This window comes from Pseudophryne corroboree, chromosome 5 (assembly GCF_028390025.1).
Source record: "Pseudophryne corroboree isolate aPseCor3 chromosome 5, aPseCor3.hap2, whole genome shotgun sequence".
In the NCBI taxonomy this organism is placed as follows: domain Eukaryota; kingdom Metazoa; phylum Chordata; class Amphibia; order Anura; family Myobatrachidae; genus Pseudophryne; species Pseudophryne corroboree.
Window position 1 is genome coordinate 775,996,514 of NC_086448.1, and position 17,097 is coordinate 776,013,610.

At 47.0% G+C, this 17,097-nt stretch overlaps 1 protein-coding gene across 2 annotated transcripts in view; it reads right to left on the minus strand.

Annotated features, from left to right (window-relative positions):
- The window catches only part of CRHR2 (corticotropin releasing hormone receptor 2), a 306,717-nt gene that overhangs the window by 43,918 nt on the left and 245,702 nt on the right, over positions 1-17,097 (minus strand). For both annotated transcript variants that reach the window (XM_063924323.1, XM_063924324.1), the window contains 2 exons: positions 3,955-4,040; positions 67-202 (listed from right to left, as the gene is read on the minus strand). In XM_063924323.1, coding sequence (XP_063780393.1) covers positions 67-202; positions 3,955-4,040 — 222 coding nt within the window. The remainder of the gene's footprint in view (positions 1-66; positions 203-3,954; positions 4,041-17,097) is intronic.

The following is a 17,097-nucleotide window of genomic DNA, read 5'->3' on the forward strand; positions in this document are numbered from 1 at the left end:
CTTATTGATTATGATCTGCATTGGTGAACTAATGACAGAAGCAGATTATTTGTATGATTCATTTACCTGAAAAGACTGAAGAAATGAATTAAAATAAATAAAGACTATCTGAGAGATGTCATCTTCTCCAGGATTCACGAAGAACAGCATGTAGGTTATTCCCAGTAGAGGGAGCAGGACCAACGTGGCTTTGACGGCTTTCCTGCAAGGTATAAAGATTGTGAGAGGTTTAGGAAGAAAAACAGCTTAACGTTATACATCAAACACTGGGCCAAATGTAATAGAGTGAGAGTTTCAAAAAGTGAGAGATTTGGTAAGGTTTTGCAGTTTTTTTTTAAAGTGGCAATCATTTACACAGCAAGATCAACCTGGTTTTGCAGTGTAAATGATTGCCACTTTAAAGAAAACTGAAAAACCTTACATTTGGCCCATAATTTGCTGTTTACTTGTTGGGCTGGTGACCCTATTCTGTGTGTATGGTGCCGCTGTCCAACCAAGAGTGAGGAGTCGCTGCATTTAACGTTCCTTGGTTGATGTTACAAAAAATAAATGGGGCATTTGGGGGCTCCATTGGTACAAACCAACAGGTAATCCAGAACACCATACAGTTTTAGTTTCATTATTCAGTATAATCGGGCAGATGTATTAACCTGGAGAAGTGATAAACCAGTGATAAGTGCAAGGTGATAATGCATCAGCCAATCATTATGGATTTGAAAAATGACAGGAGATGATTGGCTGGTGCGTTATCACCTTGCACTATTCACTGCTTTATCGCTTCTTTATCAGTTCCCCTGGCTTAATACATCTGCCCCAATAATATGCCACCAGAGAACTGGCGCATTTATAATGGGTGCAGAGTCCAGAGGGGCCCCCCCACCGCATACGCTGAACCCATTTTCTAAATACTCACTCCTCTGGAGTCCCGTGCCGACATCCACAGCGGTGTTAAAACTCTGTGAAAATGGCGCAGCGGCCATTTTCACGGAGTTCTGCTCACGCGCAGTAGAGTCTGAGCGCTCTAGTGCTCAGCAAAAATGTGTTTTCCCATTCATCTTTCAATTATTTCACTGTATGAATTCTCATCATGGGGCATATTTATCATGTGCTGGGAATGGTCCCGATAATTCTATTTTCTTATCGCCGCTTAATGACGCAATACGAAAATTAACGATCGCCTTAATTTACCATTATTCACATGTAGAGACAGGGGCTGTCAGAAGTACAGTGATCACTAATGCACTTTACTTCTGAGTTGGGACCCAGGCTGCGCTAATGCACATGCACTGTCATCAGACCACAAAAGTGCTAGCGTACAATACCTGGGAGGAACCCTTTGGATCCCTCTCCTGGAAAATGTTATGCAATGTTGCCCATAGGCTACAACGGCTAATGCCATCTATAGAAGAGGTGAGGTTCCACCCCTTTTGTCTACAAATGTTCTTCCTTTCAGTCATTGCCCCTCAAATCCTATTGATTAAAAATAAATAATTCATTGTGTGGGCTCTCTAATTTATTATATATAAACTCCGGAGGTAATTAATGAAGGTTTGTGAAGGGAGACTAGGCATTAGGGGGATCATTCCGAGTTGATCGCTCGCTAGCAGTTTTTAGCAGCCATGCAAACGCTATGCCGCCACCCACTGGGAGTGTATTTTAGCTTAACAGAAGTGCGAACGTTTTTATCGCAGAGCGCCTCCAAAAAAATGTTGTGTAGTTTCAGAGTAGCTCAAAACCTACTCAGCGCTTGCGATCATTTCAGACTATTCAGTTCCGGATTTGACGTCACACACCCGCCCAGCGTTCGCCCAGCCACGCCTGCGTTTTCCCTGGCACGCCTGCGTTTTTCCGAACACTCCCTGAAAACGGTCAGTTGCCACCCAGAAACGCCCACTTCATGTCAATCACTCTGCGGCAACCAGTGCGACTGAAATGCATTGCTAGACCCTGTGCAAAACAACATCGTTCGTTGTGCCTGTATGTCACGCGTGCGCATTGCGCCGCATACGCATGCGCAGAACTGCCATTTTTTTAGCCTGATCGCTGCGCTGCAGACAAATGCAGCTAGTGATCAACTCGGAATAACCACCCTGGGCAGAGAACAGAAGTTTGCATCATCCGATGTGAGATGTGAGGATGGCTGCTTGCAAAATACCCACTAGGTGCCCTGATACCCTTAATGTGGCAAAATGATTTATTTTCCAGTAGTCCAGAATGACTATAGTAATTGGTGGATGCAGTCTTTTCCTTGAAAGATGAGAGCAATGCTGTCACTTCCGGAGAGGACAAATGCAGTTAGGGTTAACTCTCATATACAATGGAAGCTGTCATCTGTCATTAAATGCCCATCTGACTTATGTTCCAGCACCTCTGTCTCTGGCTGCTTATGTGAAGGTCACAGCAGTTGTGATTAGGTAATTATCTCTAGTCATGAAATGTTTATGCTTTGAGGATACCATCATGCAGTCCATAAATTCAGCATTGATGAATAAAAATCCCAAACTCTTGCAGGAATCATAAAATGTAATGCACTAAGCACCACGGAAATAGAATATCCAGTATTAAAAGCTATGGAAACGAACGGATATGTTATTCCAAAGTGATATCTCTGGACACCCTAGACAATTACTTCTTCAGCTATTTACTGTATTCCTACAGTCCAGTAGGTGTAACTAGAGTAGAGTGGCTCAGAATAACACATGTTACTTGTGGGATAACAATGACATCGTTTATAAACTCACATTCCCATTTACAACCCCACTGTCTCTGCTGCCACAAAACTTCCTTTACTTCCAAATTTATCCTAGCGGGCTTTTATCTCGCCTGGAGGAGGGCGCATGTCCCCTGGAGGGGGCACAGCTATGACCCCTTGTTGAGTGCACACTTGGGGGAGTGGTCACATTATAGAGTGAGGGGAAAAGGCGTGGATATACCACCCCTTCACTCACGGTCCTGGGTAATCCTTATCCACCCCCTACTCAAAGCACCTGGGCAGACATCTCCTTGCCTTTGTCTACTCCTATTTCTGCTTTATAGCTTTTCTAAATATGCGTTCCCCCTCTCTCTGACCACAACCCCCTTTCCTTCAGCCTCAATTCATCATCTTCCCTGTTCCCAAATCCTCATGCACACAATGACACCAAACTTCCCTCTATCTGATCTGCTTCTCATCTTCACTAAACCTACCCCTTTCTCCTATAACCATACTTGGCGACTTTTTATTCCCCCCTCCCCCCAGGAGAAGCCCAGATGTGAGTTGCAGCAGACTGCGGATGGAGGTAGGTAGCTTTATGTCATTCTCATAGCATTGCGTCATATTGTCCCATATAGTCCCCATGGACCCACGATTCATGCCATTCCGCCCATTGCGCTTGGAAGAAGATGGAATGTGAGCGGACCACCTACTTTTCTGGGGGTCTTGTGGACTCACCGTTAATTTGGGCCAAATTATAAAGCATGCTACTTAACACAATCTGAATGACAAAAGGGCTGCAATGTTTGTTACATCAGCTACACACAGTTATGTTTAAGACAGAATGTAAAGACAAAAGGTATTTGTGCACCAGCCACTGGTTTAACCAGTGACGTATCTATAATGGGTGTAGTGTGTGCAGGTGGGCCCACACCGCGCACCCATTTTTTAAATACTCACCTCTCCGGAGTCCCCGACCAGCGGCAGCATCTCTCAACAAATCTCCGATAAAAGGCGTGGAGTGCATTTTTCCGGAGATTTGCACATGCACAGTAAGGAGATCTCTGGGAAAATGTCCGCCGTGCCATTTACCTGGAGATTTGCGCGTGCACAATAGTGACTGTGCCCCTCTAGTGCTCAGACTCTATTGCGTTGACGAGCGTCGGCTGCAGAGGAGGATGGACACGGGCCTCCGTCTCTGTTAATACGCCAATGGGTGTAACATCATATTCCAATTCGCAGTCTCCTGACAAGGCACTTACCTATACTGTATTGTTTCTGAGGTGGTTGAAGCTCTTAATTTTGTCATTAATATTCTTACAATGTTGAATAAAAACACAAAATTAATCTGAAAAAAAAAGGAGGGAAAATATTGTTTAGATGAAGTGTAATACGGATAAACGTGTATAACGATATCACATCAGAGAATCTAGTAATGCCTTGAGCAACTGTACTGGTCACGTTGCAAACAGCTTTTAGATTGAACCCACCAGAACATCCTATTCGCTAGTATCACTGTGATACTAAACTAAATACACAGCCGGTTATAAGTATCATTGCTATATGCAGAAGCGTCACTCACCTCTGTAACACCAAGTGCGGCAGTGATTAAAAGGGGGTGGGGCTTCACAGGAATGGGCGTAGCTTAAATAGAGGGACGGGGCTTTGCGGGCGGCACTTGTTTTTAGCCCATTGAAGGCACGGAAAGGGGCGGGGCTTTGTGGGAGGGGGCAGGGCTTTGCATCCCGACACCCGTTTTTTTGTCACTGGGGGGTGTGGGAGGTGAGGGCTGACTCCCAGGGGTGCTGTTCCTGCAGTGCTGGCTCCTACACGGTGACAGGAGCCGAGTGCTGCACATAATATTACAGTGCAGCACTCGGCTCCTGTCACTGTGCAGGAGCCGGCATTTTGGTGTCACCCCTTGGCGGGTGACACCCGGGAGCGGGCCGCACCCCCCCCACCCCCACCCCTTTGTGACGCCACTGGCTATATGGAGCCCCAAGTGTTCAAATCAAAAACTCTCAAGATGGTTCTGGTGTAGATTGAGACAATTATGACAAACATCTTATGTAACATCTTATGGGGCTTTAGGTGAGATTTATCAAAGATTTGAGAGAGATAAAGAGGAGAGAGAGAAAGTAACAACCGATCATCTCCTAACTGTCATTTTTAAAACTGAGGGTCAGAAGTACTAAGCCTTAAAAAGTGATAAAGTGGAGAGTGATAAAGTACCAGCCAACCAGCGCCGGTCATTTTTCAAACAGGGCCTATGACATGGCAGTTAGAAGCTGATTGGCTGGTACTTATCACTCTCCACATTATCCCTTTTTTTTTTTTTTAAATTCTTTATTTTTGCGTGGTTAAACAGAATGGGCAAACAATACATTGACAAAAGGGACAGGCGGTCAGAAGACCCAACGTCCAACAGAAACCACAATTTTAAAATAAACAGCGAGAGTAATCAAAACTAAAACATTAGTAATCAAGTATTAAATTTGGGGAGGGAGGGATAGGAGGAAGAGGGGGATAGGGGGGAGGGAAAACCACGATATAATCCACTCACAGTACATATCCTGGAAATAGTGAGATCAGAAGAAAGAGGGAGAGGGAGGGCAAGGGAGAGACGAGAGAAGATAAGAAGGAGAAAAAGAAGAGGAGAGAGGAAGAGAAAAGAGAAGAAAATGAGAGAGGCGATGGAGGAGGAGCAGTAGGCAATGCCCATGGGTCTATGGAAGGAACTAGGAGCAAGAGGGGGGAGACGGTGATCTACGTTCAGCAGCGAGCCCAAACCTGCTCAAAAACGTGACCCCGGTCGTGGAGATAGTATGTAATTTTCTCCATTGATGCAATATGCCAAATTTTGGTTTTAAGAGACGAGAGAGAGGGTGGAGAGGGGTTCTTCCAATTAAGAGCTATCAGCGATTTTGCCGCAGTTAGAATATGTGTAGTCAGTTTTTGGGAGAATTTCTTAAGCATCGGGGGAGGGTAACACAGCAAAAAGATCCAGGGATCTTTCAGCACGGGGGAGTCCAGAAGGGAGTTAAGGAGGGAGTGGGCTAGATTCCAAAAGGAAACGATGGACGGGCAGGTCCACCATATGTGTAGCATGGTGCCTCTAGATCCGCAGTTCCTCCAGCAACTAGGGGAGGAAGATGGAAAGAGTTTGTTAAGTCTATCAGGGGTGTAGTACCAACGGTAGTAAATTTTGTAAGCCGTCTCCTTAAAAGCAGTAGCAATTGAGCATTTAGCAATCCCCAGTCTCATGTCCTCCCAATCTTCGCTCTCTGGAGGAGGCCCAAGATCACGCTCCCATGCGAGTTCGTGGGGCCAGGAGGGGGGAAGGGGAGAATCTAGTAAAAGGGAGTAAAGTTGGGAGATTAAGCCTTTGGAGAGGTGAGAGTTAATGCATAAACTTTCAAAGGGGGTGAGGACTCGAAGCAAAGCGGAGGAGGGCAGAGAACCTAAGAAGTGGCGGATTTGTAGGAATTGAAAGGGTTTAAGTGAGTATAAGGGGGTCTTCTGTTGGAGGTCAGGTAGGGACAGCCATTGACCCCGATCGGCAAAATTAGTCGGGAATTTGAAGCCCAGCGTTATCCATGTATGGAATCTCGTGATCGAGAATCCAGGAGGAAACATAGGGTTCTGCCAGATAGGGGTCAAGGGTGAGGGGGTAGTGGTAAGACCCATCTTCAGAGAGTGGGAATCCCAAATTTTAAGGTTAAATTTAATAGTGGGGAGGAGTTTGGAGGTTGGGGGTCGGGAGGTAGAGGGCAGACCCCATAAGGGGGTCAGGTCCGAGAGGTTGACGTGGGCTGCCTCGATATCCAACCAGGATACGGACCCCGGAGGAGCATAAGAGGTGACAACATGGGAGAGATGGAAGGCTAGGTAATAGAGTTTGATATCAGGAAGACCTCTACCGCCAGCGGAGGTTGGCCGTTTCAGGGTATTGGCAGCGATGCGGGGGGTCTGTGGTTCCAGATAAAACGCACGAGGGCTCGCTGGGTAGTACAAAGAAAGGAGGCCGGGACTGCCACAAGGAGGGTCTGAAAAAGGTAAAGCCATTTGGGGACTATGTTCATTTTAACCGCTATGATCCTGCCCAGCCAGAAATGAAAAGACTGTTCCAGGACGTCAGGTCAGCGAGTGTTTTGGTGAGGAGGGGTGGAAAGTTTTCCCGGAAGAGAGAATCGTAGCGGGAGGTCAAGTAAATACCCAAATATTTGATCTTTGTAGGCTGCCATTTAAAATTGAAACTGGCGCGAAGGGATTCAGCCTCTCGGTGGGGTACATGAAGCAGCATAGCCTCGGACTTGGAATAATTGATCTTGTAGCCTGATATAAGGCTATAAGAATGCAGGACTGAAAATAAATTTGGGAGTGAGATAAGGGGCTGGGTCAGGGAAAGTAGAATGTCGTCAGCGAAGAGGGAGATTTTAGGATCGGTGCGGCCTACTTGTATACCATGTATATTTGGATGAGCTCTAATTTGAGAAGCGAGGGGCTCAATAATGAGGGCAAATATTAGCGGTGAGAGAGGGCATCCCTGACGTGTACCATTTGATATGCGGACCGGAGCAGACGGGACACCATTGATTAAGACTGTGGCGGAGGGGGCGGAGTATAGTGCCAGGACACCAGTGAGAAAGCCACCAGACAAGCCATAGGCCTCCAGGGTGGCTCTCAGAAAACTCCAGGAGATCCGGTCAAAAGCCTTTTCAGCATCTAAGGAGAGCATGATAGTGGGGGATCCCCTGGAGTTTGATATGTGTATAAGATCAATAGCACGTCTGGTGTTATCCCTCGCCTGGCGGCCCGGGATAAACCCCACTTGGTCGTAGTGGACAAGGGAAGGGAGATACGGGTTAAGGCGATTGGCTAGGATTTTAGCAAAGATTTTCAAGTCCAGGTTCAGGAGAGATATAGGTCGGTAGCTAGCGCAGTTAAGGGTGTCCTTGCCTTCCTTAGGGATCACCACTATTCTAGCCTCTAACATCTCAGGAGGAAAGGAGTCGTCATGGATAATCCTATTAAACAGGGACTGAAGGTGGGGGGAGAGAATATCGGAAATTTTTTTGTAGTAGAGAGCCGTGAACCCATCCGTGCCAGGGGATTTACCAATCTTTTGCAATTTCTTCCACCGAGATCTCACTGTTAAGATGGTCCATGGCGTCCTGAGGCAATCTAGGCAAGTTAGAAGTTGAAAGAAAGTGAGAGACTAGGTCAGAGTGGGACGGAGAGGAAGAACCAGGTGAGGGGGGTGGGAGGTTGTACAAGTCAGCGTAGTAGGATTGGAAGCAGCCCTAATGGCGGTGGGGTCATGAACTAGCTGATTGAGAGAGTCTCTGATAGAGACAATATTAGTTTTGGCTCTCGCGGAGCGGAGTCGTGCCACTAGGATCTTGTCTGCCTTGTCTCCCTTCTCATAAAAAGACTGGCGAAGCCATTTGAGACGTTTAGCCACCCGTCTGGAGAGAAGGAGATCAAGTTCCGCTTTGACAGTATGGAGCTCAGACAAGATAGCCTGGTCGGAGGACGCCTTGTGCTGGGTCTCGAGTGTGTGGAGTTTAATAGAGAGTTTGTTAAACTGAGTGAGGGACTGTTTTTTTGGTTTTTGAGGCCAGGCTGATAATGTGCCCACAAAGAACTGCCTTATGTGCCAGCCAGAGAGTGGACCTAGAAATATCAGGGGAGTCATTCAGGGTAAAATAGTCGGAAATCTTGTCCCGAAGATGGGAACGTATCTCCGGGTTGTGAAGGAGGGAGTCGTTAAGACGCCATGTCATGGGGCAGGGGCGTGAGAGCAGACCCGAGAGGTCGCAAGAGATAGGGGCATGATCAGACCAGATCAATGGGTGTATATGGGCAGCGTGGAGATTCAAGGCAAGATCATGGCTGAGCAGGACCATATCAATGCGGGAGTAGGAATTATGAGGGGCAGAATAAAAGGTGTAGTCACGTGCAGAGGGATCTTTTATCCTCCAAGAGTCATAGAGAAGCTGGGATCGCATGAGACGGAGGAGGGATCTAGAGCGGAGAGAGTCCGACGGGGAAGCAGCGGGCAGAGAGGGAGAGCTATCTATCTTTGGATTTAAAACAGAGTGAAAGTCCCCAGCAAGTATGAGGTCGCCTTGCCGGACTCGAGTAAGGAGAGTATCTAGCTTTGCAAAGAATAGTTCCTGTCGTTGGTTAGGGGCATAGACGTTAGCTAAGGTGCATAGTTTGTTGTTAAGTTTCCCCACCAAAACAAGAAACCGGCCATCCTTGTCGGCATGGGAATCTAGAAGCTCAAAGGTGAGGTGACGGGCAAATAAGATAGCGACCCCCCTTTTTTTGGCTGAATGATCACAGGCATGAAAAGAATCAGGGTACGGTTTACATTGCAGCGTAGGGTGGGAGTTATGTAGGAAATGAGTCTCCTGGAGAAAGACCAGGTCGCCTTAATGGAGCTTAAGGGAGGCAAAGAGCTTACCTCTCTTTTGAGGGCTATTCAGGCCCTTCACATTAAAAGAGAGTACCCGGAGACCCATGGGCAAACAGCAAAGAGGTAGGCAGAATAGAAAGAGTGTAGAACACTGAAAGTAGAGGAAGGAGGAAGAGAGATAGAGGAGAAGGATACAAAGCGAGAGACAACGTGGTCAGAAAGGAGGGAGGAAGGAAAGGAAACCGGGAGGGATGGGAGGGTGGTTGGTCATCCGGCAGTAGGGGCCAGGACCGGTAGTGCTGACAGGGGGAAGGAGTACTAGGTGTCGAGAAGGCACCTAGGTCAGCAAGAGGGCTCAAAGCCCTAAGGGGGCGCAGCACGGCATCCAGATGATGCATCACAAACCACGTAGCAATGGGTAGGAGGCAGACCTCCCCTGGAGAGACCTGAGGGAAAAAGCTGGAGAGAAAGCAGGAACAGAGAACAGATGGAGCGCCAGCTCCAGAAAGAAAGGGAAAAGCAGGGGGTAGAAAAAACAGATTATCACATTTTAACAAGGGGTAACAACAGAACAGTCGAGATCCGACTAAGGGGTCGGGAAATCAGGATGTGGGAGATCTAAAGTGAAACAGCTCCCCGGCTAGGGGAGTACGACCAGGAAAGGTCGACACAAATATAAAGAGAAGGCATCAAATCAGAGAGCTAGAAGTCCATCAGGGAACTGGAGGTGGAGCCGGAGAGGCCGTAGAAGCTGGGACCGTGAACCACTCTGATCGGGGAGGCTGAGGTGAATTCCGCTGTGTCCGCAGTGGCAGGCGTTGAGCAGAAAGATCCTGTTCAGCGGTGTGGATACCCAGCTTGGAGAGCAGCGTTTGAGCCTCGGGTAGGTTTCTGGCCGTGAGCAGCTTCCCTTGGTGCCAAACCAGGATACGGAAAGGGAAACCCCAGCGGTATTTATCATTATGTTGGGAGAGCAGGGAAGTGATGGGCTTAAAGTCCCTACGTTTGGCCAGAGTGAGCGGGGATAAGTCCTGGAAGATCTGCAGGGAGACATTCTGGAAAGTCACAGACCCCAGTCGCCGGGCTTCTCTCATAACGGCCTCTTTCGCAGTGAAGTAGTGCAGTCGGAGAATGACATCTCTGGGCTGGGAAGAGTCTTGGGAGCGAGGTCGGAGGGCTCGATGCGCTCGGTCCAGGAGAAGATGGTCTTCAGGGGTGTCAGGTGATAGGTGGGCAAAGAAGCGCTTAAGGTAAAGATCAAGATGGGCCGCTTCAACCTCCTCAGGAATACCCCGAATCCTCAGGTTATTTCTCCTCGCCCTATTGTCCTGGTCCTCATGCTCCTCCCGCAATTTGGCAACATCTTGGCGGAGTTGATGGAAGTCGGTCTCGACCGATTGTTGGAACGACACCACCTCCTCCACTCGCCGCTCAAGTTGATCCGTTCTGGAGCCAATGTCGGCAATATCAGATTTCAGGGAGTGGAGAGCCTGGACAGAGGTTTTAACATCCCGCATCTCCTTAAGGAGGGAGAGAAAGTCCCTGCGGGTAAGGGGTGTGAGATCATCGTCTTCAGGCTCGGAGTCGGAGGGACCATGGGGGAGTTCAGGAGCATCGGGCCTGTTCTTGGCCGGGGTGCTCTTTTTAGTAAGGAATGGTGTAAGATCAGACCCTTGTGATTTTTTGCCACCACTGGGCATCGTGAACATATGAGAAAGGGGGTGGGCAGCAGGGAGGGAGGAAGAGAAGGCGCTCCAGCAGTAAGGCTCAGGACCAGGGGGGGTAAGGCGGGGGCTCTAGAGAAGTATCATGACGTGGTCAGCCCAGCAGTGTGGGTGGGACAGGGCCGGGGAGCTTCGGCAGAGAGGAGGGTCCACGTGGTCCCGGAAGGGAGTCAGACAGACAGAGGCTGCAGGAGACAGGGCACTCCGGAGATCCACCCCCGTCCAGGAACTGCGGGAATGAGACCCGGACTCGGACCAACCAGTGACCGGGGCTGTACTAGAACCAAGCAGCAGGGGAAGGGGCGTCCGGACTCGGCAGCAGTAAAGGCCCTCACGGGGACCGGGAGAGGCCGGAGCCTGTAGGGATAATGGAGGCCCAGGGGAGACCATGAACCAGCCCCAGGACAGGGACGCAGGAGGGACGGGATTGCGCTCCCCCCGGAGCTCCAATCAGGGCCCCCGGCGGCAGCCGCCCGCAGGGAGGAAGCACAAGGCTGCAGTGGGGGGATGATCACCGCTGGGCAGGAGGACAGCTCACCTCGGCAGGATGAAGCACCACCCGGACCGTGCGTCTCTCGCGGCTCCCGAGGCTTAAGATGGCCGCCGCCGGGACTTCGGACTCCCCGCGCCCACGTTCGGCCGGTGTCCTAGTCCCCCCGCAGCACCGCCGATCACAGCGGTCCAAGGGAGGTGGTCCCGGCGCAGGCTTCAGGACGAGGGTCCCCGGTAGGCGCTCCACGGGCAGGCACTTTGAGCGGCCGGCAGCGCCGGTCCTAAATCGAGGCCCCGGCTTCCGGGTGGTGGACAGGCCACAACCCGCAGGAGCCAGTAAACCGGCTCTCCGATTCCGCGGCACTAGTCCACCTCGGAGAGGGGTTCACACAGCTACAGGGGCCGAGTCTAGGAGTACAAAGCACGAGGGGAGAGGCACGGTGGTAATACCTCCACAGCTACAGTGGAGCTCCCTGTTCGTGCTGCCACTCCGTTCAGACTCCAGGCCACGCCCCCCACATTATCACTTTTTAAGGCTTAATACATCTGGCCTACAGCCTGTAACATGGCAGTCAGGAGCTGATTGGTTAGCACCGTATGGGGTCTATTCATAATCAATTTCTACAAAAACAGGTGAAAATTAAGAATTTCACCTACTTTTGTATAAATTGTCAGATCCACTGAACAATCAAGTAACGCAGGAGATATCACACTCCAGGCCCGCAATGTATGTAAATTACCCTTTGAAAAAAAAAATGAAAAAAAAAAAGTGTTTTTATAGTTTTGCTGAAAAAGTAATCAATTGCAATTAATTTCCTCAGGCCCAAGTAACATACCTCATAGTTATAAAATAAATTCCTGATTTATAATCTATTTCATCTTGTTTTATTCATCAGGACAGCAGTGCCCGGAAAATGGTACTCGGAGAATATATTTTCCAGTAGCGTCTGCTGGGCAGAGTACGGTATGGTGTGTTGTATAACTGCGGAGATGTTTACCCTCAAGGACATACAAGGCATTTCATTTGATTTAATGCTGAAAAATAAGCTCCATCAATAAAGGTGAGTGGAGAAAACATTCTCCTATTTACTGAAATAAATTTAATCTTTGGGAATGTATTAATCTTATGTAAAACATACAAGGTCGCTGGTTCCTGGGTAATAAACACAGCAAATCTCTGAGTGACAAGATGAAGGGCCTAATTGTGAGTTGATCGCAGCAGCAAATTTGTTAGCAGTTGGGCAAAACCATGTGCACTGCAGGGGAGGCAGATATAACATGTGCAGAGAGAGTTAGATTTGGGTGGGGTGTATTCAAACTGAAATCTAAATTGCAGTGTAAAAATAAAGCAGCCAGTATTTACCATGCACAGAAACAAAATAACCCACCCAAATCTAACTCTCTCTGCAAATGTTATATCTGCCCCCCCTGTAGTGCACATGGTTTTGCCCAATTGCTAACAAACTTGCTGCTGCGATCAACTCAGAATTACCCCCGAAATGTCCTGATTGCGTCCGGCATCGCTGCAGGTAAAGTATATGCATGGGGTCAAGGAACGTTGTGCTGGGGAGGGGTTGGGTATACGTGACTCGATGCTGGGATCCGGGCATCGAGATGGCCGGACACCCACGAGTGGGAATAGTCCCTGCTAGTCGGCATGCCGACTGTCTGGATTCTAAGGGGGCGGGGTGTAGGGGGTGGTATTGTGACTGGTGGTCTCCTGACCGCCGGCCACATAACTACATCCCCTGGGGAGAAATGTTGCAAACAAATCCGTGTCCAAAGAGCTCTGTTGCTGCAAGATACTGGGGGTCATTCAGATCTGATCGCTGGTGTGCGTTTTCGCACAGCAGGCAATCAGATCTGAATTGCGCATGCGTATGCACCGCAATGCGCAGGCGCGACGGACGGCAGCAAAGGGGATTGCCGGTCAGCGTTCGAAAGGAGATTGACAGGAAGAGGGCGTTTGTGGATAGCAACTGATCGTTTTAGAAAGTGTGTGGAAAAACGCAGGCGTGTCCAAGCGTTTGAAAGGAGGGTGTCTTGACGTCAAATCCGGTCCCGAACAGGCTGATGGGATCACAGCGGCTGAGTAAGTCCTGGGCTGCGCAGAGACTGCACAAAATCAGTTTGTGCAGCTCTGTTACACATGTGATCACACACTTGCACAGCGAAAATACACTCCCCCTGTATGCGGCGACTATCTAATCGCAAGGCAGCAAAAAATGCTGCCCAGCGATCAGAACTAAATTAGGCCTTCTGTCCACTATGTATAGTTCCACTAAACCATCATAGAAGTCTTACAGTTCCATCCTAAAATCCTTCTTTACCTGTCCTGTACTGTTTTTTTGTTCTGTTTTATTCCCGCTCTGTCGTTATTCCTGCTCCTATTTTATTTCCGTTCTGTCATTATTCCTGCACCTGTTTTATTCCCGTTCTGTCATTATTCCTGCACCTGTTTTATTCCCGTTCTGTCATTATTCCTGCACCTGTTTTATTCCCGTTCTATCATTATTCCTGCACCTGTTTCATTCCCGTTCTATCATTATTCCTGCACCTGTTTTATTCCCGTTCTGTCATTATTTCTGCACCTATTTTATTCCTGTTCTTTCATTATACCTGCTCCTGTTTTATTCCTATTCTATAATTATTCCTGCTCCTGTTTTATTCCCGTTCTTTCATTATTCATGCTCCTGTTTTATTCTCGTTCTTTCATTATTCCTGCTCCTGTTTAATTCCCGTTCTGTCATTATTCCTGCTCCTGTTTTATTCCCGTTCTGTCATTATTCCTGCACCTGTTTTATTCCCGTTCTGTCATTATTCCTGCTCCTGTTTTATTCCTGTTCTGTCATTATTCCTGCACCTATTTTATAACCGTTCTGTCATTATTCCTGCACCTGTTTTATAACCGTTCTGTCATTATTCCTGCACCTGTTTTATAACCGTTCTGTCATTATTCCTGCAACTGTTTTATTATTGTTCTGTCATTATTCCTGAACCTGTTTTATAACCGTTATGTCATTATTCCTGCACCTGTTTTATTACCGTTACTCTGTCAGTATTCCTGCACCTGTTTTATTCCTGTTCTTCTGTCATTATTCCTGCACCTGTTTTATTCCCGTTCTTCTGTCATTATTCCTACATCTGTTTTATTTCCATTCTGTCATTATTCCTGCAGCTGTTTTATTCTCGTTCTGTCCTTATTCCTGCTCCTGTTTTATTACCGTTCTGTCATTATTTCTGCACCTGTTTTATTCCCGTTCTGTCATTATTCCTGCACCTGTTTTATTCCCGTTCTGTCATTATTCCTGCACCTGTTTTATAACCGTTCTGTCATTATTCCTGCACCTGTTTTATTCCCGTTCTTCTGTCATTATTCCTGCATCTGTTTTATTCCCATTCTGTCATTATTCCTGCACCTGTTTTATTCTCGTTCTGTCATTATTCCTGCTCCTGTTTTATTCTCGTTCTGTCATTATTCCTGCTCCTGTTTTATTCCCATTCTGTCATTATTCCTGCACCTGTTTTATTCCCGCTCTGTCATTATTCCTGCACCTGTTTTATAACCGTTCTGCCATTATTCCTGCACCTGTTTCATTCCCGTTCTGTCATTATTTCTGCACCTATTTTATTCCTGTTCTTTCATTATACCTGCTCCTGTTTTATTCCTATTCTATAATTATTCCTGCTCCTGTTTTATTCCCGTTCTTTCATTATTCATGCTCCTGTTTTATTCTCGTTCTTTCATTATTCCTGCTCCTGTTTAATTCCCGTTCTGTCATTATTCCTGCTCCTGTTTAATTCCCGTTCTGTCATTATTCCTGCACCTGTTTTATTCCCGTTCTGTCATTATTCCTGCTCCTGTTTTATTCCCGTTCTGTCATTATTCCTGCACCTGTTTTATTCCTGTTCTGTCATTATTCCTGCACCTGTTTTATAACCGTTCTGTCATTATTCCTGCACCTGTTTTATAACCGTTCTGTCATTATTCCTGCACCTGTTTTATAACCGTTCTGTCATTATTCCTGCACCTGTTTTATAACCGTTCTGTCATTATTCCTGCAACTGTTTTATTATTGTTCTGTCATTATTCCTGAACCTGTTTTATAACCGTTATGTCATTATTCCTGCACCTGTTTTATTACCGTTACTCTGTCAGTATTCCTGCACCTGTTTTATTCCTGTTCTTCTGTCATTATTCCTGCACCTGTTTTATTCCCGTTCTTCTGTCATTATTCCTACATCTGTTTGATTCCCATTCTGTCATTATTCCTGCAGCTGTTTTATTCTCGTTCTGTCATTATTCCTGCTCCTGTTTTATTACCGTTCTGTCATTATTTCTGCACCTGTTTTATTCCCGTTCTGTCATTATTCCTGCTCCTGTTTTATTCCTGTTCTGTCATTATTCCTGCACCTGTTTTATAACCGTTCTGTCATTATTCCTGCACCTGTTTTATTCCCGTTCTTCTGTCATTATTCCTGCATCTGTTTTATTCCCATTCTGTCATTATTCCTGCACCTGTTTTATTCTCGTTCTGTCATTATTCCTGCTCCTGTTTTATTCCCATTCTGTCATTATTCCTGCACCTGTTTTATTCCCGCTCTGTCATTATTCCTGCACCTGTTTTATAACCATTCTGCCATTATTCCTGCACCTGTTTTATTCTCGTTCTGTCATTATTCCTGCACCTGTTTTATAACCGTTTTGTCATTATTCCTGCACCTGTTTTATTCCCGTTCTGTCATTATTCCTGCACCTGTTTTATAACCGTTCTGTCATTATTCCTGCACCTGTTTTATAACCGTTCTGTCATTATTCCTGCAACTTTTTTATTATCGTTCTGTCATTATTCCTGCACCTGTTTTATAATCGTTTTGTCATTATTCCTGCACCTGTTTTATTACCATTACTCTGTCAGTATTCCTGCACCTGTTTTATTCCTGTTCTTCTGTCATTATTCCTGCACCTGTTTTATTCCCGTTCTTCTGTCATTATTCCTGTTACTGTTTTATTCCCGTTCTGTCATTATTCCTGCTCCTGTTTTATTCCCGTTCTGTCATTATTCCTGCACCTGTTTTATTCCCGTTCTGTCATTATTCCTGCTCCTGTTTTATTCCCGTTCTGTCATTATTCCTGCACCTGTTTTATTCCCGTTCTGTCATTATTCCTGCACCTGTTTTATAACCGTTCTGTCATTATTCCTGCACCTGTTTTTTAACCGTCCTGTCATTATTCCTGCAACTGTTTTATTATCGTTCTGTCATTATTCCTGAACCTGTTTTATAACCGTTCTGTCAGTATTCCTGCACCTGTTTTATTCCTGTTCTTCAGTCATTATTCCGGCACCTGTTTTATTCCCGTGCTTCTGTCATTATTCCTGCATCTGTTTTTCTCTGACGTCCTAGTGGATGCTGGGGACTCCGTCAGGACCATGGGGATAGCGGCTCCGCAGGAGACAGGGCACAAAATTTAAAAGTTTGACCACTAGGTGGTGTGTACTGGCTCCTCCCCCTATGACCCTCCTCCAAGCCTCAGTTAGGTTTTTGTGCCCGTCCGAGCAGGGTGCAATCTAGGTGGCTCTCATAAAGAGCTGCTTAGAGTAAAAGTTTTGATAGTTTTATTATTTTCAGTGAGTCCTGCTGGCAACAGGCTCACTGCAACGAGGGACCTAGGGGAGAAGAAGTGAACTCACCTGCGTGCAGGATGGATTTGCTTCTTAGGCTACTGGACACAAGCTCCAGAGGGACGATCACAGGTACAGCCT